This window comes from Poecilia latipinna, unplaced genomic scaffold (genome assembly GCF_001443285.1).
Source record: "Poecilia latipinna isolate Pla-1442-1.1 unplaced genomic scaffold, P_latipinna-1.0 Scaffold662, whole genome shotgun sequence".
Classification (NCBI taxonomy): Eukaryota; Metazoa; Chordata; class Actinopteri; order Cyprinodontiformes; family Poeciliidae; genus Poecilia; species Poecilia latipinna.
Genome location: NW_015113278.1, coordinates 1 through 24,680, shown reverse-complemented (window position 1 = coordinate 24,680; position 24,680 = coordinate 1). Strand labels below are relative to the sequence as shown.

At 39.8% G+C, this 24,680-nt stretch overlaps 1 protein-coding gene across 3 annotated transcripts in view; it reads right to left on the bottom strand.

Moving 5' to 3' along the window:
* Nucleotides 1–24,543, bottom strand: part of LOC106954520 (uncharacterized) — a 51,223-nt gene extending 26,680 nt beyond the window's left edge. For 2 of the 3 annotated variants that reach the window (XM_015044066.1, XM_015044067.1), the window contains exons 1-20: nt 24,330–24,542; nt 9,288–9,356; nt 7,607–7,631; nt 7,481–7,498; nt 7,206–7,274; nt 6,267–6,403; nt 6,072–6,188; nt 5,329–5,386; nt 5,199–5,246; nt 3,180–3,248; nt 2,868–3,004; nt 2,402–2,515; nt 2,263–2,320; nt 1,576–1,644; nt 1,392–1,447; nt 1,206–1,274; nt 1,100–1,121; nt 992–1,018; nt 500–565; nt 275–414 (exon numbers count right to left, since the gene is read on the bottom strand). In XM_015044066.1, coding sequence (XP_014899552.1) covers nt 275–414; nt 500–565; nt 992–1,018; nt 1,100–1,121; nt 1,206–1,274; nt 1,392–1,447; nt 1,576–1,644; nt 2,263–2,320; nt 2,402–2,515; nt 2,868–3,004; nt 3,180–3,248; nt 5,199–5,246; nt 5,329–5,386; nt 6,072–6,188; nt 6,267–6,403; nt 7,206–7,274; nt 7,481–7,498; nt 7,607–7,631; nt 9,288–9,356; nt 24,330–24,353 — 1,392 coding nt within the window. In that variant the 5' untranslated portion in view covers nt 24,354–24,542. Of the gene's footprint in view, nt 1–274; nt 415–499; nt 566–991; nt 1,019–1,099; nt 1,122–1,205; nt 1,275–1,391; nt 1,448–1,575; nt 1,645–2,262; nt 2,321–2,401; nt 2,516–2,867; nt 3,005–3,179; nt 3,249–5,198; nt 5,247–5,328; nt 5,387–6,071; nt 6,189–6,266; nt 6,404–7,205; nt 7,275–7,480; nt 7,499–7,606; nt 7,632–9,287; nt 9,357–24,329 lie in introns of all 3 variants that reach the window. The other variant, XM_015044068.1, reaches the window with a different exon arrangement.
* Between the last annotated feature and the right edge of the window lie 137 nt (nt 24,544–24,680).

The following is a 24,680-nucleotide window of genomic DNA, read 5'->3' as shown; positions in this document are numbered from 1 at the left end:
GATTTCCACGTTTAAGATTCAATTTTAAAAACATGTCATCTTAACTGTACAAGTCTTTATTCAAGATCCTTTCCTAACCATGTGGAAGTAACATTTGCTTAAAATACTGCAGAAGGTGAAAGCAACTCTAACTGAAAACTCTTAGGACCTGATTTTCTGATTTTTAACGCTAAAGTGGAATCACATGAAGGTGCAAAAAGACATGTATAAAAAAATAAATAAAAAAAAAACAAACATGTAGACATTACAAAACTTTATCACAATAGAAGTTAACCTGAGTGCTTATGAGATGCTTTCGGGATTCAAAGTGATTCCGGATGTCAGCCTGACAAAACCAATCCTGACAGGCGAAGCACAGATAAAATGGATCATCTTTAGAAACCGAGGTGAGGCACGTCGTAACTAGAGATGTTCCTGCAGCACAAAAATAAATACATTTTAAAAAGGTAAATATTTTCTAAGCATCACATATAACGTATAAACGTGCATGTGACCTTACCGACAGGTGGCATATTTCTCTTTAAAGACTCGTTGATGTACGTGTACAGGCTTATGTAGAACCTTCCTATCAGGAGGGGAAAAGAAAAACATTAGCAGATGTCTGAAGTCACAGCTTTTAAAACTCAATCTTTGGGTTTAATTAAGAACGCCATTCCATCTTTACAGTATTTTCACCATTTCCAAGTCCCCAGTGTCCTGCATGCTTCACATGTTTTCTCATTTCCTAACGGCCTCTTCCGAACCTGATCGAAGGCTTTCGAAGTAATTCAGCCATAATAAATATGGAGGACGGTGGATCAGAATTAGACAAGTGATCCAGAGAACTGCATAGTCTTTACAACATTGAGCTTCATGCTCAGACCCCAAAACTGCTCTCATTAAACGTCATTTATGTGAGCTACCAAACAAGATTAAGAGAAAAATCAGATTTTTATTATTGAATATCAGATGCATATTGTTAAAGCTTTGATTATCGAGACTGTAAATGTACCTCGGTCATAAAAATGTCCTGTGAAATCTGTGGAAACAACATCGGTTAATAAAACATTAATTAAACACAAAACACATATTTCATATTTGACAAAATTGAGCTTTTTACCTTGAGAAATTCCCTGCATCACCTGTGGAAGATTCCAGTTTTTAGGGCAATCAACAATAACAACTCCTGTTTGTTAAGAATTTTGGGGTGAGATAAAATTACTTACCCTTATGTGTTCTTTGCTTGTTAAATGCTCCAAGTACTTGAACATTGTGGAGAAACTTTTACAGCAGTTCTTTTTTTTTATAGAAAAAGATGCAGAAGAACAGGAAATGGGGATGGAAATGTCAGCGTTTGTTTCAAACTGTGATTTGACTACATTTAAAGTTATGCATGTATCACAATTTATCACCTGGCAGTGCACCATGCATTTGACATCCTTAGTTGAAGGAGCAGAGACTGAATGATCTAAAAAAGGGAAAATATATTCAAATTTACAACTTTTAAAACAAGAAACTTTGAAAACAACTTGCTGAAATTAACTCATAGTTCACAATTTCACACATTCACTACACAGATGCTGAGGTTACACATACCAATCTTGTCGCCTGGTTTAATGCTTACAGTTAAGCATCTCTTTGTGACAGATTCCAGGCTCTTCAAAGCTAAAAGACAAAATATAATAATAATTAAAAAAAACATGTTTCACTGCTCAACTAAGCTTAATGTTAAAGTAAGGCTGCAAGCAGTCATGACAGGGTTCCAAGCTCTACTTGCAAACTGAGTCCTGACCAAGTCCGCCTCTGTACCCCACTGTCCTGGCATATCTCCACTTTCAAGGTTTATTTAATTTAAACTGCATTTAATGGCGATCAAAACTGTGTAAAACCTTACAAACTCAACTGCTGGAAATTGTCTAAATGTTACAGATTTGCTTATTCAGCTCTTTAGCCAATTCAACTTTGTTCACATGTGGCTAAACCAGACAACTTTATTCTAATATTAATCTCAGTATGAAATATGCACATAAACAACAAATTCTGGGCTAAAAAACTGGTAGATAAAAAGGGATTTAAAATTTTTTATGTAAAAACAAAAATCCAGAATTCTCCAAGGATTTTCAAAATATGATTTATGGTTTAAAAATGGTACACAAAAGGCATCGAGGCCCTATTTTTTTTGTTTCATCTTAATAGCGGTCTGCACGTCCCTTTGCCTCTATGGGCTTTGACCCCTGAATAAAGTAAATTTGGTGAACCAAAGATTTAAAATCGAATACCGACCTTCTGAATAGGAATCAAAATTCACCGACTTGAAGACATCGGGCTGCAGCTTCACTTGCTGGGAAGAATAAATTTTTACGTCACTTTCGATGCATTCATGCTTTATTAATAATATTATTATTTTTTTTACATCACCAACCTGCACAGAAACATTTTCAGCAGCATGAATTTTCTCAGCTTGCTTTGCACAATCAAGCAGGAAACTATTCCTGTCCAACTCGTTTGAAGTCAGTGTTGAGGGATGCCATTCTTCCTGTGCAGGAAGAACAGATTTGTGAGTAGTTTCCCTTTTCCAGGTTATAAACTGATTTTGTTATGTCATTTGAATAAAATTATGTAATTAGTTGGTGTGATCCCACACCTTCCCAAAGACAATCATGTGGAAATCGTTTTGCCCACTTCAGGCGATGCTAATAAAATTGAACTCAGTCACTTTTCCACATTGAGAAAAGTTGGTTTAAATGGTTTTATTTCCCTAAAGAGATCAATTTATTTGGAAACATGTTGTATTTACTCAGATTATTTCTTGATTATAAAATGTATTTTCTTTTCTGAAGCATTTAAGTGTCACAAAATGCCAAAAGCAAAAAGAAATCTCGACTTACAAAATACAAGTGTACGTGGTCAGAGCTCAGTAAATGTCCGATGATCGTGTGGCTGGGAATCACAAGCTGGCACAGTGTGCAGAGGTAGTACTTCTGTTCTGGTTCAGAAGAAACGCATTCAACAATGTGCTGCAGTCCTGCACAATAAAGGAAAAAAAAAATTGCAGCTTCACTGAAGGCTAACAAAGCATTTTAATTTCAAAAACCAGCTTGAAAACTATAGAAAGTTTATTTGTAACCGTCAACCCATAACTTAACATTTGAAAAGGCATGTTAAAGTTTTTTTTTTTTTGTTTTTTTTTTTTTACAAACCAAGAAGCGGATGCTGTCTGTTGTGGTTGCTGTGGTAACCTTGAAGAGTCACCTTGTTTTGGTGCATAGCTGGAAGGAAGGGAAAACAAAATTAACAAACATGACTAACCAAAGTCTCTCAACATCTTCCAGAGCCAAAGGTCTGTTAACGGCTACATCGTCTTGTTTCTTTTGCATGAACTCGTACTCGTCCTATTAAACTGATTCACTGATTCACCTTCAAAATATCCGTCTAGCTGGCTGAGTAAGATTTGCTGTTGCAAACATGTAAATTGTTTGGCTCTAAGGCTGGAACATTCACGTCTTGGAGAGCAACACACCCATTGAAGAGAAACAAAATGATGCAACAACAGTACCTCACCAGTTCATAGTCGTTCCTCTCTCTTAAATAATGAAAGCAGGATGTAATTTAATGATTTCATTTATAAAACCTGTACATTTATTCTGTGCTTCAAACAGTATTTTATGGATGGCTGCACTGATGACAAGTTGAGCTTTTGTTGTAGAGGAATAAAATTATGCTAATAGTTGACAATTACGTTGTTTGGCCGTTTTGCACCAAGGTATGTTTTTGTCAAAAGGAAAAGCACTGTGTCAAATGTACTGGGTCATTCTGACCTAGAAGTCAGGAAGGAATTCAGATTTGGGGACATGTGGAATAACAAAAAAAAAATCACTGAACTGTTGTAATCATCCATCCAGCCAAATGTTGAAAGCTCCTAGCTGTGGACAATTCCAGGAAGAAACTGGACTGGTTGAGAATGCTACATACACACACGCAGAGGAGTGCAAATACGCCCTGCTCCCAGTGAAAATATTGAGAAAGTGATTTGTGTAATGCAGGAGCGCCCAGAACCCTCCAACGTTGGCCCAAACAAAGCAGACATAAACGGGGTCCGGTGTGATGATTTGTTTTTCTTATTAGCTACCTTTCACTCCCCAATAAAATGGTGTCCCAAAGTGGAACCCGAATCCACGACCCTGAGATTGAGAGTCTCGTGCTCTACCGACTGAGCTAGCCGGGTTAGTTGATATGTTTCCTTCATGCTGAGATGCCAAACAATGCTTTAAAGAAAAAAAAAAAAGCATGAATCTCCCAATATGGCTGTATGGTAGATTAAACGCTGGACATCAATTCCCAGCCTCATGTTTTTTGTTGATTCAAAATAATTTATAGCGTCAAAGCTGTCAGGTAAAGATGGCTATATACAGAGAGCCATTTTCAAATAAAAATTTGCTAAGGAACCAGCCTGGTCCTGTGTGAAAAAAGTAATCATCCCTTACTAATTTAACAATCAACTGATTAATTACATTTCTACAAAGGCTGTGTTCAAGACTAATTGGTTCAAAACTACAAAATGGAGATTCTGAAGTGGTAAAGTGCAGACTTAAATCTGAGAGATGTTGTTCCATGACCTTAAACAGGCTGTTCATGCTTGAAAACCCTCCAGAGTGGGTGAAAAAAAATAAAAATCTGCATAGGAGGAAATAACCGCAGTATATTTCCGCCTTACTGCCTTGCAGCGGAAAAGTACAAACTTTTATTTAACAAGCAACATGCAGGTGTTTGCGTCATGCCGCGACACCAACCTTGACATCTGGTGATCATCAGCCAACCTATTTTGTGTCCTATAGAGTAAGAGTGTGAACTCAAGTAGGTTGGAGCAGATTTGCATTCTGCAAGACTCTGTACTTCTGTTTTCTTTAACTCAACTATATTTATTTTTTTCAGATTATTGTTTAAAGCTTGTTAAGCCACGATAGCACCACAAACCATACCCTCATATCCAGTATTTTTAAATCTGGTGGTGTGCTGTTTACACCAAGGCTTTGAAGCACAATGTTTAAGATTAATGTTTAACCACAGTAAAAGCACTTCGGTGCTCCTGCTTCTGTCATTAGTAAATAAAAAGCCAGAGCTTCATTTAAACTACAAAAAGAAAAGGTTATAGGTGTTAAATGTGGGGCAGTCTTAGTTTATGAAGCTCTGAATGATCATTTAGAAAAATGGATACTCACCTTCAAACCTCTCAAGAAGTTTGCCATTTTCACATAAGGTTTGCATCACTGGGAATAATCACAAGATTACAGTCATTATTCCACTTAAAAAAAAAAAAATTAAAAACATGAACAAATCATAAAATAATACCTTCTGAGTAGGTTGATAACATGAGCTTCTTAATGAGCGGTGGGGGTAAATGCAATAACTATACAAAGAGATAAAAAAAATTATAAGATTATTGATGCCAAAAAGCAATCTACAAATTGCAAACAAATATCTGTTTTGGGTTCACTTGGTTAAAAGTAACAAAACATTTAAATATGACCAAGAAGCTTTGAGAAATGGAGGAAAACATAATTAACAGCAATAAAGGTTTGAAAACATCCATCTGCAGTTCCTTTATACAATTATCTTCACTTTGTGAACTAAGTTATTGGAATAGATTAATTTTTCATTATCACTGCCATTTATTGAGAACCACCTGTAGTTAATTTTTGGTTTGTTTTTTTATATTAGCTTTGCTGCTCCGCTTTTCTTTTTGTCTCGGTGTCATTTAGCTCGTCACACCAACTGGTCCTTTTCTGTACGAGTTAAACTGTGTCCATGATATAACTTTATTATAAATCATTTGATTTGTTTCTACTGCTTCTTTGACCATTGTTAAGAAGTAGACGAAAAGGCATCCCGTGAACATACTTCAAATGACAACATCTAGAAAAAAGTGCTACAGAAAAGTAACATGCGATGAACCACCAAGGCAGAAAGAGATGCATTTCTTTAAAGATTGTAACCATCTTCACCTCCACAATGGATTTAATGTTGATGAAAAACAGTAAGTATTTGACAGTACCATTTATCATTTTGACAATTTACAACATCACAATACCAACCCGCAAGGTTTGAAGCTCAGATTTTCTGCTTTCCCTTTTGAGCTTCCACCCCAGAACGGTCGCCATGTCCAAGTCGGGTTTCCAGGAGAAACTCAAATAATCTGGGTTTGCATATACCTTGAAATATATATATATGGTTAACACCTCACTCTAGATTTTCATTTAAATAGTCATTTAAAGATGTCTGATACTTACAAAGTAGTGAAAGCAATGGCTTTGTGAAAATGTGTGGCATAAAATTGTGTCCATGGTGTATGTATCTTTACAAACATGGCAGAGGTAAAAACTTAAATCAGGCTTTTGACTGAAACACAGAGTCATCAGAGACAGGCCTGAAAGAAAATAGAAACACAGCAATTACCCCCAACTGAAATAAAACCTCCTAGTAAACCAAAAATACACGAAACAGTCTGCAGTCTGCAACCAGACAAGGTGTGAAGTCAGGAACTAGGAGGTCGTGACCTATGCACAACCAAATGTCTGCACTCGGCATCAATAAACACTCACTAGGAATTTTATGAGTAAGAACAAGAAGAAGAATAAAAATCCACAAAAGGAGCAGCTACTGGTGTCAAGAAACAATTCTAGGACAAATTATTGTTCCCGCCTTATCATGTTATTCTGTTTTCACTTTTTATTACAGACCTAAGCCCTTTAGATCAAACTCCTTTTCATATCAGATAAAAACCCAAAGTAAATAAAATACGTAGTTTTCGGATTATGTTTTTTAATATTTTAAGAGGGGGGAGGGGGGGAACCTTGGCCCTATGAGAAAAGTTTTTCTCTCTTACCTTGATTACAAATAAGTCAAACTCAGTGCCTCAGAATTATTTTGGTGACAAAATCAGACTCTCGTGAAGTGGTAAAGAAAAGAGCACCAACCACTATGAAGCTAATCTAGCTCTAAGACTCCAACTGATACGTTTATTAAACAGCTAACTTCAGGTTGGCTAATCCAGCAAACATTTTATCCAGCTAATGTCTAAATATATTCAGTTATCATAGCTGACTTGTATCTATGTTTCAAAATTCAAAATATAATATAGATAGCACTCTTATAGCCATTACACTTTGTAGCAGCAAAAAATATGTAAATATGTACTGCAGAAAATGGAGAAACTGCAGCATACTCACCAACAGCAGATCTCTGAAACTCAAAGCTTTTGCACTTTGGAGCCACAAATACAATGTAGGGTATCCGGTCTTAAAAAGAAACATTACAGATTAATTTCTATGGACAAAACATAAAATGTTATTTTAAAATTAACAGTAAGAATGTTATAATATACTCTTAATTTTTAACAAAATTTGTATTTTTAAAATTAAAAAGCAAAAAAAAAAAAAACCAAACAAAAAACACATCAGATGTGGTCAAAACTATAAAACACACGCAAAAAAAAAATACTTACAAGTGCAGGGTATGAATTCTAAGAAAGGAGGAATATTTTATAAAAAAGAAACAAAAAAAATTCACAAAACATGCATAAAGGACATTGTGAAACAGACACAAGGCAGCTAAACAGAGTGAATGTTACCTTTTTGGAAAACATCTCGAAGCATCTGGAAAATAGTAAGGATAAATTTTATTAAAAGGCCATTGTCAAGAGCTTGTCTTTTTCTGGCACTTTCCAATTTCAATAAGCTAGACATTTTTCTTCATTTCTGTTTAATTAGGTATTGTTAGCTTACTGTAAAACAGGGTGCAATTTGAATATAAAACACATTTCAATAAGTCCAGGTCTTTCTGAAAATTACACAGAGGTAAAAAATTTTACAGGAAACCTAAATCATAACACAGTCGTGTCAGTCACATGCTACAGTATATGATTCATTTTAACCACTTTAAAAAAATCATTGTTCATAAAAGGCCTATACAAGTCACATTATTATGTTTCTGTCTCAAAAATAATCAAAATAAACATGTGTTTCAGCAACAATTCTAAACGTGAGTTTTTCACAAAGTGATTTATCTTTGAAGCTTTTTGCTGTTGCGCACTAGCCAGCCCCACTCACTTCTGCTAAACTCCTGGGCTGACTGGTGACCAGCTCCCCAACCAACGGGACCGGAAAAGCCCTAAACCCCACAAGTCGTACTCCAAGTTATGGTTTTTGGGATAATCTGTTTATCTGTTGGTGTCGAGAGAGACTCATCTAGCCACTAACTATCTACTATCCAGGCGTCATGCCCTTCTTCAGGTAACGAAGAAGGGCATGACCCCCACTTCCGCTAAGTGGGTGTCATGGCCACTGGATCAATCAACTGAGTTGGAGCAATCAACTCAGTTTATTGCTCCATCAATCGATTGAGTTGACTGATGGAGCAATGAGTTGATCGATCAACTGAACTGATTGATCAATCAACTGATCAAGCATTCCCTCGCATGCAGTTATCAAATCAGCTGACTGATCAATCAGAAGCTGATTGATTCAAGCAGAGTGCATAGAATCAGCTTCAGCTTCTCTAACTGTGAATTCCTGTCCATCGACCAAGTCTGTTGCAACAAATGGAGATCTCTATAGGGGAGTCAAGGACGGCCGTCTAATTTGGAACCATGGACGAGGGCAGTTGGCTTCTCCCCCTTTCAGCTGTGCAGAGTCTTGGTCTCTCCTTAGTTCCGGGGCGCATTTCTCTGTAGGTCTTCTGTCTGCATCACTTTTTGACTTCCGACTTCTGCAGTTGAGACTTAGCACTTTCTTCCTCTCCAGAATGTTTTAGACTTTCTCAGCCCATGATTGTGGGGACCATTTACTAAGCGAATTCTCAACCGCACCGTTCAGCTACGCGACTTCTCAACCGCACCGTTCAGCTACGCGACTTCTCAACTGTTCCTGTTCAGCTCCCTCTGTGACTCATTTCTCCTTTTCAATCGCCATCTGGAGTTACTCCCAAATTCACTCTTGCTCAATTTCCAAGTTCCTCTTTGTTGTTCTGCATTCTTCGTTCTGTTCTGACCCTGACTGACTTGTACCTTTGACATACTTATAGCACAGTACTAGGGTTACAAAGTATTCCAACACACATTACATTCTTATAAGATTAATTAAAAAATGACTAAATAGAAATATAAGGATTAAGAAAGGTATGCCAATTCCAGTGCTCTCAATATGTTGTTTAAGGTCATTTTCCCACAAATTACTACATCAACACAGTCTTTTTTTTTTAACCTTTAACACACACCACAAAACACTTAGCGAAAGATTAACTGCAACTCTCACCTGTTTATGTCCTTTTAAAGTCAGATGTTGCTTAAATTGATGCAGCGCTTCAAATCTTTTGCAACAGATCTAAGACAAATAAAGAGGCAAATTATGTAAAAATTAGATTAATCATGCAATTATACAAAAGTGATACATAAAAACACAAATAAAACTAAACCAAAACAAACAGAATTGTATAACAATCAGGGTCAATGCAGAGGAAAGAGTAAACAAGTTGTGAACATTACAATTTGGAAAAAATTTCATGAACTATGCCGTACCCGTGCGACCAAAACGTCATGATGTGGGATTTTTTGGTGTACATATCAATGTGTGGTGTGTACATTTAAAGGGGCAGTGTTTCACTTAGAAGTAGTTCTTATTAGCTCAGCAGATGCACAGTTCCACCAGGTGTTTCCTAATCTCTCCTGACTAGTCTTAAGGAGCCGAGTGGGGGAGTGTTCTGTAACATGGAAGTTTGGAAACTGCAGCTACGAGGAGGACTTTTGTCCCTAAAGGCTGCGCTCCTCACCCCCCCCCAAGCATTTTGCACAGCTGTATGGTTGCTGAGGAAAATTCAAGGATTTCTCAAAAATGCATTAGAATCAAAGCAGAACTCGGGGTATGTTTTTCATGAAAGAACAACATGTTGTAAAGCTCAACAAAGTTGATTTCTACCCAGTGCTGGCCCTTTAAACCTCACACTTACTCGCTCAACGAATATTCTGGCTCTGTGACTGTGCTTCCAACTTGATAAAGTTAATTTAAATGAATCACAGCACCAGTTAAAGACGGGTATCTTTTCAGAGTACTTCTTGCAAATACTGCATTCGCACGAAATCCTTGCTGCACGAAGCAGCAGACATTACAAAACAAAGAAAACTTAAAAAAAGAAATATGTAAAAATTCTTTGGATGCAAAGTCCCTTTAAACATACAAATACCTGTTCATTTTAAGACATTAGACATGCACTTTACAATGAACTCGGTTGCACTATTCACACATTGATGACAGCAAGCTATGGATTGTAGCCACACATGCTTTGGGGAAGCCCACTATATTATGCCATCAGCCCTTCTGCCCACCACCAGCAGGCATGGTAGGTGAGGTGCCTTGCCAAATGGCACAAGGCCATACACGGCTGGGGTGGGGGCTCAAACTAGCAATAAAAAAAATAAATATCACATTGGAGAATATCACATCCTCCAAACCACGCATCCCTTCATAGCTACAAGCTCTGCAAGCTCAGTGAAGTTTTAATCCATCTCTTCCTTATCTTCTTCTGTCACACTCCACCCTTAATCTTTATCCAACGTATCTTTTTGCGTTAGATACATTAACATATCTTACCAGGACTGATTAATCAAAACGGATGTCACAGGACTGATTTGACTGCACAAATTGTAGTCCGCTTATATCTTCAACCACAGCTATGTGCAAACCAAGACGTCACACTTACAACAATAATAAACCCTGAAGAAGCTGTGTAGAACCAAAGAAACCTATTGTAGGGTAACCCTTGTAGGTACCCTGCAAGGATACCCTTGCAGTACCCCTGCCAGGGGTCTTCTAGTCTGCCAACTAAAGGAGCCCATCTCCTCACACTGTAATGACCCCCATTATCCAACTGGCCAATAGATTCTTGTGTATGTTTGAAAACCAGTAAGACACCTTCAACCCATTTGGCCACCAACAACTCTACCAACTATTCTCCTTCGGGTCCTCTATTTGCATCAAAGATCTCAGAAGAAAAGGTAAATGAACTCTCTCAGCATCAAAAGACCTGGAAAGCTACAGGAGCTGATGACAATGCTGCCAACTTGCAACCACACTTCATTCTGGTTTACCTTGATCACCCAGGATATACCAGAATCCAACCAAGCCAGTTTCAGCTTGGTCTTAAATTAAATACCACCAACCCAGGTATCCTCCACCAGAAGCTGGAGGATACCTGCTTCTGGTGGAGCAGGCATCCTCTAGCTTCTTACCATTGCTGGGTCACAAGCTTCCTAACTAGCCACCAGCAGAAAGCTTGTAGCTTCTTGCTATTGGAGGAACCAACCCTCAGCAAACTCTTGAGTTTCACCACTGTCACTTCTCTGATCAAGAACAACCTGAACGTAGACAGAAGGTGGTTTGACAGGTCCACTCATAAGGCCTTAAGCGCTGGTCCCATTTCTCTGGGCCACAAGGTTTGACATAAACTTTGGCCTGTGGGTGTTTTCAGGCAAGCCCTCAGGTCGGCTCCAGAGTGTCTGGTCATCTGGCTGCAGCCTATTCTGCAAACATTTCTCATATAGCACAAGTTAGAGACACAAAGAAAATGTTATAGACTTTAAAAACTAATGAGTAATACATATATGGGATGATATAAAAGTTATTATTCACAACCTAAGACCACTGTTCCACTTAGAAGCACCTGGACACTGACTTGCTCAAGTGTAGTAATGACTATGGATTTCCAGAGAACACTTTTCCTTTGCCTACCAAGAACTTCCTGTTCTTAGGAAATGCCCTTTTCGCTTGACATGAGCTGTTCTTCACAGTTGCACTGTTCGGAGGAAGGTTCAGACTGTACTTCTTGTGGCAACTAAAGGGAAAATCTGTTGTCATCTACACAGTCATTATTCCGTCTATCCTAAGCACATCCATCATTGTGCCTATGATGGATAATCATTACCATTATAGACTACAATGAAGTGTCAGATCTGCAGAGACAATCAGTACCGTCGTCCCTCCACCCAGAATTAACAGGGGTCAAGGACAGATACCATCTCTGCAGATGCCACGGGTTTGTTCAAACATCACAAGAACTAAAGAAAATCAAGAGAAAACAGAATATAGTATACAAAAAAATAAAAATATAGTCACTATTCAAGGGACGCTCTGCCAAGAGTTAAACTGATAAATTCATTAAATGGGTCTATATGAAAAAGGATTGAAAGATTAGCATTTTCCTCAGTCTGAGCCAAGGCAGATTTATTTTTGTTTCCTGAATTTACTAATCAAGTGTACAAGTAATTTCCTAGAGTGCCCCTTAGAAATAATGACCTCAAATGACAAGAATAACAGATGAGCAAATGCACAATAGCAGGCCTATTACACTTTAAAGATCAGTTTTGAAACTTCTTTTTCTGATCCACAGAAAGACAGGTGACACTGATCATGACTAACGTTACCAATTAGACAACTGATCAAGATAAATCTATTAATAAAAGATACCTTTTCCACCATAACATTTGCAATGCACATATTCTTTTACTACAGTCATTTTTGTGTGGTTTTTCACAAAGACCACAGTTCATATGGACAAGATTCAAGGATTTCCATCAATGAACACATTTGTTTTGACAAGACCAACACAAAATCAACTTTCACATCCAGGTTTTTTCAACATAATATTGTGATTTCTGTATAGCTCTACGCAACTGTCATTTACAACAACAGGTTTCGAGTTAAAGCAAATCCAAATGTTCAGTTGTGACCGAATTCCCTTTCAGGTTTGCCATTGCCGTTTAGTTCTTCAGTGGTGCTTAGTCCAAATGGTGATAGCCCAGTGTAATGTGTCGAGTTGATGTGCCCGGTTCTTCTCATTTCCTCCCTTGTACAGGTCCGTGCGTCCGTCTCATGCTTAAGTTGGTCACCACCGGTCTCCTTTCAGCCCCTCTATTCCCGGAATGCTCAACTGCGATCCATTTTCAACACGACACTACAATTCAACAACCTACATTAAAATCCAGTAATCTTTGGATTATACATACCTTAAACATAATTACTACTTTGATTATTGTATCACAGCAGGTCATTTTTTATTACTCCATCTTTAGATTACTCATTGGAGTGAGGCCAACTCCACCATACTTGACAAATGTTAGATTAGGAAATGGTATTCTAACAGCAACCAGCCACAATATTAAATCCCTGTGAGATTAAATGATCTGCAAACTAGAACAAAATTCTTTAAAACCTCAACCCTTTGGTGTTCTTGTGAACTCGAGGCTAAATTAGAGCTCTGTAGGCTGCAGACACGAAGAAAAACTATTAGCCTTCCCTTCAAAGTTCCCTTGCTTCTTCCAGGCAAATGCAGAGTAAATAAACAGGAGGGACTATTTGATCTTGTCCAACATCTCCTGTCAGTAGGACGTACCCAAAAAAATTGTCACTGTCCATGCAACTTCAATGATGCCGAGAGGAACAATAAAAAGTGGCAAAAGGGCTCAACTGGAATTTGAATAAACAGATCTTCCAAAGAGCACATCATATGGCAGAATCTGCAACCAGAGAGATTCTCTTGCGTTCTTAAATCAACATACTAGACTTGCTTTTGGAGGCATAAGTCGTACAGAAAGTAAGGCAATGCTGTGGCTGATCAGAGGGCAGTTCATCTTTATCACTGACTGGCTTAGCATATTTGTTCCATGTCGCAAACCCAGAAAATCTATGATCCATAAACGTTGTTTTATGGAGCCCTTATTTGCAAATAAGGGCATGAATGACTTTATTTACAGACAGAACTCCAACATACATTTGCTTTTCAAATACAAATGCTGATTCTGTGTGTCAACTCTAAAACCCACTAACCATTATATCAACATAAAACATAAGAGTCAAAGACACATTAATTTAGATTCTTCAAAGAGTTATTGAAGATGTTGATGGATGTTGGAAGGAAATATCTTCTGCAGTCGTCTGTACTGCAATTAATCTGAAGAAGCCTCTGACTGAAGATGTTCTGCCTTCCCAAAATAATCTTGTGAAGAAGATGGTCAGGGTTGTCCATAATTTTCTTGATCCTATGAAGAATCCTTGTTTGCATAATCCTCTCCAGAGGTTCCACAGTCATCCCCAGAACAGAAACAGCCTTCTTTATCAGGCTGTTGAGCCTTTTTAAGTCCCTGGCTCTGATGCTGCTCCCCCAGCAGATGATGGCAAAAGAGATGATGCTTTCAAGAACAAACGTATAGTAGATCTGCAGCATTTTGGTGGAAACATTGACGGATATTAGCTTCCTTAAGAAGTACAGTCTATTCTGCCCCTTCTTATAGATGGCGATGGCTTCACTGCTGTCTCCAGTCCAGTCTATTGTCAAGGTGAACACCAAGGTAGTCATCTTCCTCAACCACCTCTACTTCTCCCATGATGGCGTTATGGAAATTTAATTTAAGAATGAGAATCTGTTTCAATAATAAGAGAAAGATCAATCTTTGACTAAGTTTCTTCATTCGAAGGCAAAAGCGTTCAAAGACCAGTCTCACTGAATGCAGTCAGGAGAAGAGCCCTGAACACACGTTACATGGTTAAACAGCCACAGCAAAAAAAAAAAAAGGGGCACACCAAAAGTCTGATCTCATCTCTATTGCCAGTCCTTATCCCCACCTTATGAGCTGTCCCTCACATCTTTGAAGGGGATGGTTTCATGACAGGAAATAGAGCTAAGCATTCCAACAGAAACTTCTAGTTCTTCACCCATAGTTGCAGGGTCAAACAAAAGTACCAACAATGCATTCCACACATGCATTGTTGGAATGCACCTAACTGCCAGGTTAGGCATTCAGCATTTCCATCAAAGATGAAATAAGGTTAAAAATGACATTTTCTATTACAATGGAAATAGGGTTTGATCTTATAGTGTTCCTCCTGAAACAATCTCCTTTGTTTAGTTCACATTTAAGATGAGATCACTGATCCCACACCATGACAAAGCAGTCCACCAACTTTCTGTACTCAGCTTCTCGTCCATACATCCAACAACTGCAGAGTCATCCGAATATTTCTTAAGATGAAATAAGTCGGATTGTGCTAGAAGTCTGAAGTGTACAGAGTGAAAAGCAATGGTGAGAGTGCAGTTTCTTGTGGTACTCTTGTGTTGCTGACCACATCGTTAGACACACAGTTCTTCAGTCTCAAACTGTGACCTATTTGTCAAGTAGTCATAGATCCAGCCGACTGTTGAGGCCTCCACCTGTGTCTTCTGGAGTTTCTCCAAGTGTGGATCAGGCTGAATTGTATTACATGCACTAGAGAAATCAAAAATCATGATCTTCACAGTGCTGCCTTCTTTGTCCAGATGACAGTGGGTTTGTTGAAGCAGGTGTATGATGGCATCTTCAACTCCATGGTGATAGGCAATGATATGATATGAGCTTGGCTACTTGTTGAGGTGGGCCAACAGGAGTCTCTCCAAGATCTTCATGATGTGGGATGTCAGGGCAACAGGCCTATAGTCGTTGATAACTGATGGGTGAGTTTTCTTTGGTACCTGAACGAGGCAGCATGTCTTCCACAACAGTGGAACCTTCTTGAGTCAGGCTAAGGCTGAAGAGATGTTGCAGAATCCCCTAGAGCTGCTGTGCACAGGCCTTCAAGACTATGGGGCTGACGCCATCCTTGTTCCGGTTTAGTCTCTCCAACTGCCTCTTCATATGACTTCTAGATACAGAAAAGTGGGAAGGGGAGGCAAAAGGAGCAGCAGCATCTCCTGATTTGGAAGAAGACAAACTTGTGGAAGCAAAAGAGTCCATGACTGAGGTGGAAAATATGACATCTGATGAAAGCAGTGGGTCAGAGGAAGATATCTGTATGGATGGGGACAGGAGAGGATGATGAGCTTGTTCTTGAGCTGAACTTGTTAAAAAAAAATGTGTCCAGCTCATTTGCTCTGTCCAGGCTTCCATCTATCTGAACCTTCTTTTGTTTGAAGCCTTTAATCTTCATCCCTGACCACACATCTCTGATATTGTTCCTCTGCAGTTTATTCTCCAGCTTCTTTGTGTACTTCCCTTTGCTGCCTCTTATCTTGACTTCGAGCCTTTTCTGTATACTCCTCAATAACTCCCCGTCTCATTCCCTAAAGGCTCTTGTTTTCTTGCTTAAAAGTTCCTTTAGGTCACCGGTGATCTGGGGTTTATCAGAGGATGGTGCTGTCCACACAGAAGTATATAGCCAGTCACACTCACTCATGGCAATGATGTCATCTCTATGTGGTAGTCCAGTGGGATGCTTCAAAACAAGCCTGAAGGGGCCCTTCTGCTTCCTGTGACCATTTCCTAACAGCCATCTTCCTAACCAGGAGTGAAGCAAGAGTTCAATGTCTGGACTACAGAGACGTCACTTCACAGTAACATGTCCTGGATGACACTACCTGTCATTCACAAACACTGCTAATCCACCTCCCTGCTTTGTCCTGCTGCTCTTTAAATCTCTGCTCATATAGTCATTAAGCCTGGCAGAGAGATGTTGGTGTTGGGACAGTCCTACAGCCATGTCTCCATAAAACATATGCGTTCCTTATACTCTTGCTGAGTTCTTGTCAGGGCTTGAAGTTCATCCATTCATTTTGACACTGCTATGACGCCTTGACAACAGTAGCCTGTCCCAAACTGTGAGCATTTATTGATTGTTTTTACCAATATTATTGAACTTTTGTAGTAATTTTAAAATTAATTTTAGAAATGAACATGACAGTTAGCCAGTCTAGATCATTTCTTCTTATGAACTTTTTAATGGGACCATTTACGTTACGTCAAGCAGCCTTGCCAGACTCCCCCGCTAGAATTGCATCAGCAGATGGCACTAAAGCATGAAAGCCTCCTGCATGGAGTTAAACCTGATATACCTCCGGAGCTGCACATAAAAAGACGATGAGGCTGCCGTGCTAGTGTGAAGCACACAGGCCAACAAAATGGAAGAGTTGGAAGCACTCTCCAGGACACAGAAAGAATACAAGGAATGTAGCATCACGTGCTTCTCTGAAACGTAAAATTAAGACGCCTGACTCAGCGGTAGTCCTCCCCAGGTTCCATATCATCCGCGCTGACAGAGACACCAACACCAGCGACTGTCATGGTGTATTCCCATTGGTTCAATCTGGGTCATATCCACGTCAAAATTCTTGTATATTTTGTGATGTGGTGCGGAGAGAACCAACTTCTGCTTAATGTAAACAAGACCAAGGAAATGGTTGTCAGTTTCTGCAACAAGGAAACACATTTACTCCAAACTTCCATCTCAGGTTCAATCCTACAAGTGCCTTGGTGTTACACTAGACTGGAAGCTACAGTGGACTATGAACATGCTACAAAAAGGCCATGAGCAGACTATTTTCTACAGAAGCTCAAGTCTTTTAAATCTTGTGCGTGCGAGGACTGAGGCAAATGATACGAGTGTGGGGTCGGTTAGTTTGTAAACACAAAGGTTAACATCTGCAGTAGGTTGCTCTTCATGTCAGTCATCAATGACTAGTTTCATCTTCAATGCAATGGTGGGCTGCGATGAAAGACTCAAACAAACTTAAACTGAAAGGCTGAGTCAGTTGTAGGGATCAAGCTGGCTTCACTGGAAGAGGTGATGAAAGACCAAATGCTGAAGATCAGAGCCATCAAGGAAAACCCCCTTCATTCCCTCAACAGTGTGGTAGGCAGCCTGAGGAGCAGACAAGGCCAAAGATTACTCCAGCCCAGATGTGCTGAAGAACGCTACAGCAAGTCCTTCCTACCCGAGGCCATCAGACTTTATAATTCATACATAGTCTCTAGAGCTGTGTGCATTTTAAATGTTGATTATATATTTAATGTACTGACCAATATTTGTGTCATTAGGACTATCACTCCTCACTGTTATTATTGTTGTATGTTTATTCACATTAATTAAAATAAAGGTTTTTATTATGTGCTATGCTGGGACAAACAAAATTCCCCCCTTTTAATGGATCCAAGTATTATTATGAAAGTACAGAGCTACTCCAACATGCTGCCACTCTCAGCAGCTCAATTCTACAGTTCCCCGAGCCTCTGCCCTGCATTCGTTTTCCATGTATACAATTAAGAGCAGTTCTTGTGCCCGTTTGCGTTTTGACCAGCAGACTGTAACTCAATGCATTCTCCCCTTCCCAACAAGCAAGTAGTAAGTCATAGATTAATTTTGGGGATTTCCATCTTTGTGATTCTTTTTGATGATGCATTGATATAGAAATATTATATTTGTTCTTTGATAATGTCTTATATACTCTTTATGTAACCTTCATAATCTGTTATATAACCTGACCATGCTCTGAGTTCGTGATAGGTATTGTTGTACACGACTTAAGCGCGACAGTGGCTGGTTGTCACGTAGCTGATCACGCTCTAAGTTCGTGCTAGATATTTTTGGACATATAAACAAATGAATGGTCAACCTGTGTTTCATAACCTGATCGCTCTCTGAGTTCCATTGTTCGATAGTGAGGGTCGTGTCGTAAGAGGTCATTCTGACCTGATTCAAACAATGGCAGGAATAAGTGGTCAGATATGAAACGGGAAATGGCCGCACTATTCTTGGAGAACCTGCCTGGGAGAGAGGAAGTGGCCATTCTTCACTCTCACGCAAGAATGCTTGCTAAAGAGTATAAAATCGGGGTAGTCCCTCGTCTTGGCAGAGTCTGCCATGGGTCGCGTACGGACGCCTGGCCACGCGATTGCTGCTCTGCCCGGACTGACGGCTCTCCAGTCCATGTGTCAAGGTAAGAGCGAAAGATATATTGAAGGACAATATATATAGCATCACGTATCAGTGTGTGAATGATTGCTTTGCTGAGCATCACTACTTTGCTGTAATCTGTGGGGAATAAAAGACATTTATTCTAGCAGACCACTGTGTTGACTCATTCTTGTTGCCGATCACCTCCGATCCTGTCTAAAATTTCACAAAACATGCATTTTCCCCCAAGCATAAAATATTTCAATATATTATGTTGCCAACTATGTATTCAATACATAATCTTGGACAACTTTACCACTTGTTAGCCCAAAGGACACCCAAGAAGTTTAATTTTGCAGTTCTGCCCGCTTATATAGACAACAGATGACCTAAAGTGCCACCAGAAAGTAATATGCAGGGCTCCGTTCACTTTTTGTAAAGAAAGTTCAGTAGTTTCTTTTCCCACTCTCAAAGAGCTAAACATAATCTGTGTTCACACTGCAGCCTGAAGTGACCCAATTCCGATTTTGACGTAATGCGACCTGTATTTGATCTTTTCATGACAGTCTGAACAACTCAGGTCAGATTCTTTTCGAAAGCAACACAGACCATTTGGGTATCCGATACGCATTAGATTCAAATGCGACCCAACATCCAGGTCGCATTCATCTGACTTGAACGTCACCGACACTCGACAAATCTCACTATTCTGCGTCCTGATACTCGCAAGCGGGAAGAAAAATCAAACAACCGTGACAGACTATAGTGAGGATTAAGTTGTTGATATGCTTTCTCCAGTCGGATAACAACTTCAAATCAGTGGCGCAACTACACATTATTCAGGTGGATGCGAAAACATAAATTGGCGACCCCCCCGTCCCCCAGGGAAGGAACGTCAGGGTGAAGGAGCGACGCTCACCATCAACCCCCACCGAGGCGACGCTGCGTGAAGTGTAAAACTCGCTACATTTACCTCATTATGTGCGAGAGGTGAAGGAGCGTGAGGCGCACTGAAGTCTATGGGAAAACATAATCGGTGCGTCGTCCCCTCCAGACGGGGTTTTGGCGCCCCCTCTGGTGCTGCGCCCCTATGCGTTGCATACGCTGCATACCCACTTTTTGCGCCTCTGCTTCAAATATATAAGCTATGCTCCACTTTTAACATTCATGTTTACTTCCGCAAACACCAAGCACTTCTTTTTATAGCAGTTGGCAGAACACTGACAATATTGCACCCTCTACTGTGCATGCGGGACACTTTCAGATCGTTTGCCTGTTCACGCGGAACACATGCAGGTCACATTTATTTGAAAGTGTAAACGGCTATAGTAAAAAAATCCAATTTGACAAAAAAAAATAAAAAAAAATTGGAATGGGGTCACTTCAAGATGTGTGAATGCATCTTGAAGTGTGAACACAGACAAAATTGGTCTTCAAATAAACAAAATGTTTAAAAAAAGGGTAGAGAGTATAAAGTCTGTAGCACAAAGATGAGCAATTACTTCTACTGTAAGTGACCATCATTATGCATTTGGAGTTTAAAGAACTAAAAACTGTTGTGAATATTACAGTGTAACAAAAAAGTTTAGTTTTTTTTGTGCCAAGATCAATCCAATTGATCAAACTACAAACTCAGTTCTAAAGTCACATAATCCAAAATATCAAAAACAATGTTTAATAAATGATAGTGATGTGTTTAGGTTAACATAAATTTACTCAACAGCTGATTTGACCTTTTTTGCCTTTGCAAACCAATCATGATGAACAGAATTTGACTTTGGTGGCATTTCTAAACACACCACAAATTCTCCATCAGACTGAGGTCTGGGCTTTGACTTGGCCACTCCACAACATCCAAGCTGTTGTTTTTCCAGTATTCTTTCTTTTCTTTGTGTAGCTTTAGCTGGAAGCTTCAGGTTGTTGTCTTGACTAAAAATGAATATTCTCTTAGGTCATAGATCTCTTGCAGAGGAGACAAAGCAATTTCTTCCTCCTTTTCGGATCATACGCTTCTTCAGCCCATGGTTGTGTAATGGCTCTGGAGACTCACTTTCTCTCCCTGTCGTTTCCAGCATCTTGTCAGATGGCCAAAAAGACCAAAGAACTTTCTAGACCATAGAGTCTCCCATATGCTTTTTGGCAAACTCTATTCAAGTCTTGACATGAGTTTTCTTCAACAGTGGATTCCTTCTCACCCTCTCAAAGTTTTGACCGGTAAAAATCTCAGTGAGCAGCTGCCTGCAGAGTCTCTCCCATCTCAGCTATTGAAGCTTGAAACTCCTTCAGCATAAGATGTCCTCTTTCACTGGTTTCCTTCTTGCACGGTTACTCAGTTTTGTGAGGACTTTAGGCTACATATTCCCTCCATTTCTTGATTAATTAAACTGAACTCTCAGGGATGTTCAGTGCCTTATATCCATCCTCTGACTTGTACTTTTCAATAACCTTTTCTCTGATTTGCTTGGAGTGTTCTTTTGTCTTCATGGTGAAATGGTATCCATGAATATTCAACAGATGAAGGGACATTCCAGACAATCACAAGACACTCACAGTACTCAGATAATCTATAGTCCACTCAATGTGAGATGACGAGCACCAGTTGACTGGATCTTTGTTGAGTTAGGTCAGGGGTCGGCAACCCGCAGCTCTAGAGCCGCATGCGGCTCATTAGTGATGCCCTAAAGGCTCTCAGGACCTTTTTCAAAAATGTTTGAAAATGGAAAGAAAGTGGGGGTTGGAGATGTATATTTTTTTTGTTTTAATATAGTTTCTGTAGGAGGACAAACCTGACACAATCATTAACATTTTCCAAAGCTATAAAAATGTGTAGAATAAATAGTAAATTTCAACATTTCTGTCAACAAAGATTTGCATCATAGCCTACGATACGTTTCTTTCAGCAGGGTTTGCGAGGCAGGGGGCTGTTGTAAACAAACTGACGGGTGTGTGGTGAGCCGTGGCTAGCAAAGGGGAAAAGAGGAAAATAGCTGAGGAGAGATCCTACAATTCTTGGACCGAATCATTTGCATTCATTGCCAATGCGGAAGGATTCCCTGAACGTTTGCTCTGTAGGGTGTGCAGACCAGCTAGTCCATGTGCTCATGGACATCTTCAATACATCACTGTATCAGGCCATTGTTCCCTCATGTTTTAAGTCAGCTATTATTATTCCAGTGCCCAAAAAAATAAACCATCACATGTCTTACTGACTTTCGACCCGTTGCATTAACATCTATCATGAAGTGCTTCTAGAGAGTGGTTAAGGGTCATAAAATATCTATGCTCCCTCCGTCATTTGACCCTTTCCAGTTTGCATACAAATCTAAGCACTTGACTGAGGATGCCATCTCCACTGCTCTTCATCTGAGCCTAGTACACCTGAGAGAAGAAACACCCACGTACAGATCCTTTTTTGGACTTCAGCTCAGCCTTCAATACGATCATCCCCCAGGACTTGGTATGCAAACTGGTCCCCCTAGGCTTCAATACGCCACTGTGCAACTGGCTGCTAGACTTCCTCACAGACAGAACTTAGTCTGTCCATGTGGGTAATAATACCTTCAATATCATTTCTTTAAACACTGGTTCCCCCAGGGCTGTGTCCTGAGTCCCCTACTGTTTACCCTGATGACCCACGACTGTCATCCCAGGTTTAACACCAACCACATCATGAAATATGCAAACGACAACAATTGTGGGCCTCATTCAGGACGACAATGAAGTGAACTACAGAAAAGAGGTACATCTTGTTGACTGGTGCATAACAAACAACCTGCTCCTGAACATCGACAAAACAAAAGAGATCAGACTTCAGGAGGTCTCGACCCAACCACACACCACTCCTCATCAACGACAAAGCAGTGGAGATCATCAGCAGCACTAAGTTCCTGGGGGTTCACATTACAGACAACCTCAGCTGGACAACTCGCATCACTTCACTGCCACCTATCCAGAGCATTGCACGCAGACCCTGCTTAGCCAGAGCAAACAAAATCCTCTCTGATTCCACCCATCCTCTCCATGGTCTGTTCATCCGCTTGCTGTCTGGGAAGACAGTTTACCGACTCGGTCCTCCCAGCCCGGTGCGTACATAGCCGCACCGGGCTATAAGCCACATGGTTCAAAGCGTGGGGAAAAGTAGCAGCAAATAAAACCCCAAACATGGTAGATTTTTGCAGTGGGAAACATACCAGAAAATATATTGGAAGTTTCCCCAACTCTGCCAAAACTGTTAGCTAAAAATGTGACTGTAATGTCCAATTCCAATCCCCAAGAGCAAATCTAATCCTCTGCAAGAGGTTGTATTTTCAGGACAGTAGTCATCTTGAAGTTGGCAAAACTGCCAACTTTTATGCACCATGCAAAACATGCACAGTACATAAAAAACATGCATAGTATAGGGGTTTAAAAGCCGCTGTTAACACACTAGGTGTGAATATAAAAGCTCTACTTCCACCAAACACCCTCCTCTCCTCTTACCCCCTGCTTGGGCTAAAGATGTCAGAGGAATAGGGTTACTCGGTGCCAGAATGCACCCCTCCTCCAATCACTCAGCTCCTTCCTGTTTGAAATGCTTTACACACACACACACACACACACACACAATTTATCTCTCCGGTTTTTTTTTAAATGCCTTTATTGTTTTTAAAATCACACCATAGTCTCATCTACAATTTTGTGTTTAAAATGCAACTCAGACTTTGATGGTTCCGTTCAGTCTTGCAGAAAGGCAATATGGATTGTGAAAGGAGCGATAATAATAACATTTTCCGTTAACAGCTAAAGCGAAACAACAACAAAAAAAAACTTAATCTTGGGTTCATGCGTGTTTTAGACCGATAACCAAACCAAATAACAGGAAGAATAGCATTTGCACATCGCTGAGGTCACTTCCTGAACCACATTTACTGAACCGCGCCTCTAACAGAGATGCTTGTTGTGCTTTTTCTTTTTTTAAAAAAACTTGTAGGTTAAACGCTTCACGCATTACATTGTAGGCGGCCTACAGACGTAACTACTAATATTGATGATTTCAAAGCTCATTTCTAAAATATGACGATCATATTGATCCAGATAGAAGTAGATATTTGATATTTCAGGAGGTTTGTGTGTGTGTGTGTTTTATTGTTTGTAAAGGAAGTGAAACCAAACGGGGCATGGAAGTGACTTTCACCGTTTTGCCTCAGTATAAATAGAAACAAGCACCCCATCGTAGGCGGGCTACAGATCTAACTACCAATATTGATGATTTCAAAGCTCATTTCGAAAATATAAAAACTTTCATATATATTCCCAACATGACGATATTTATAGTCATGTTGGGAATAGTGTGAAAACTGCACGTTATATTATACGTTAGGCCTCCATTTACTCGTTTTCTCCCGTTATGTTCGGGGGGAAAAACGAATTAGACAAGCCCAAATACTGTGATTTTTATCTAATGTCATTGTATTTTGATTCGGTGAAACAATGACTCGTTCCGAAAAGCGCGCTCTTGGCTTGGCAACGCCTGATAATACATTTTCACCGCAGCTAAGTGGCTCAGACTGACCGTATGACTCGCCAACGAAAGGTTGAAAGTTTAAGGTCTTGAACGAAGTCACCCACCTGGCAATAAAGGCTGCACTCCATGGTCGAACAAGCAATCGCGTTGTGGACAAACCTAAATATTCATGGCTCTCTTTCCAGAATAAGTTTGCAGGAAATCACCACTAGCGTCAACCTCTCCGGCAGAAAAGAATCTCCTTGCGGTCAACTCGCAGTATCCATCCAGATGACGCATGATTGTCCCCGCTCTAGTGTTTGTTTAACGGCCAGAGCCGAATTTAAGCGCTCTGACTTGTGACTCCTCCCACCACCCACGTACCTCTACGGAACCTCACTAGTGCCATAAAATTAAATTGCTTCGAGTAGACGGGGGTAGGAGCTATGGAGAGCCATTTCTATGAAGAGCCATTT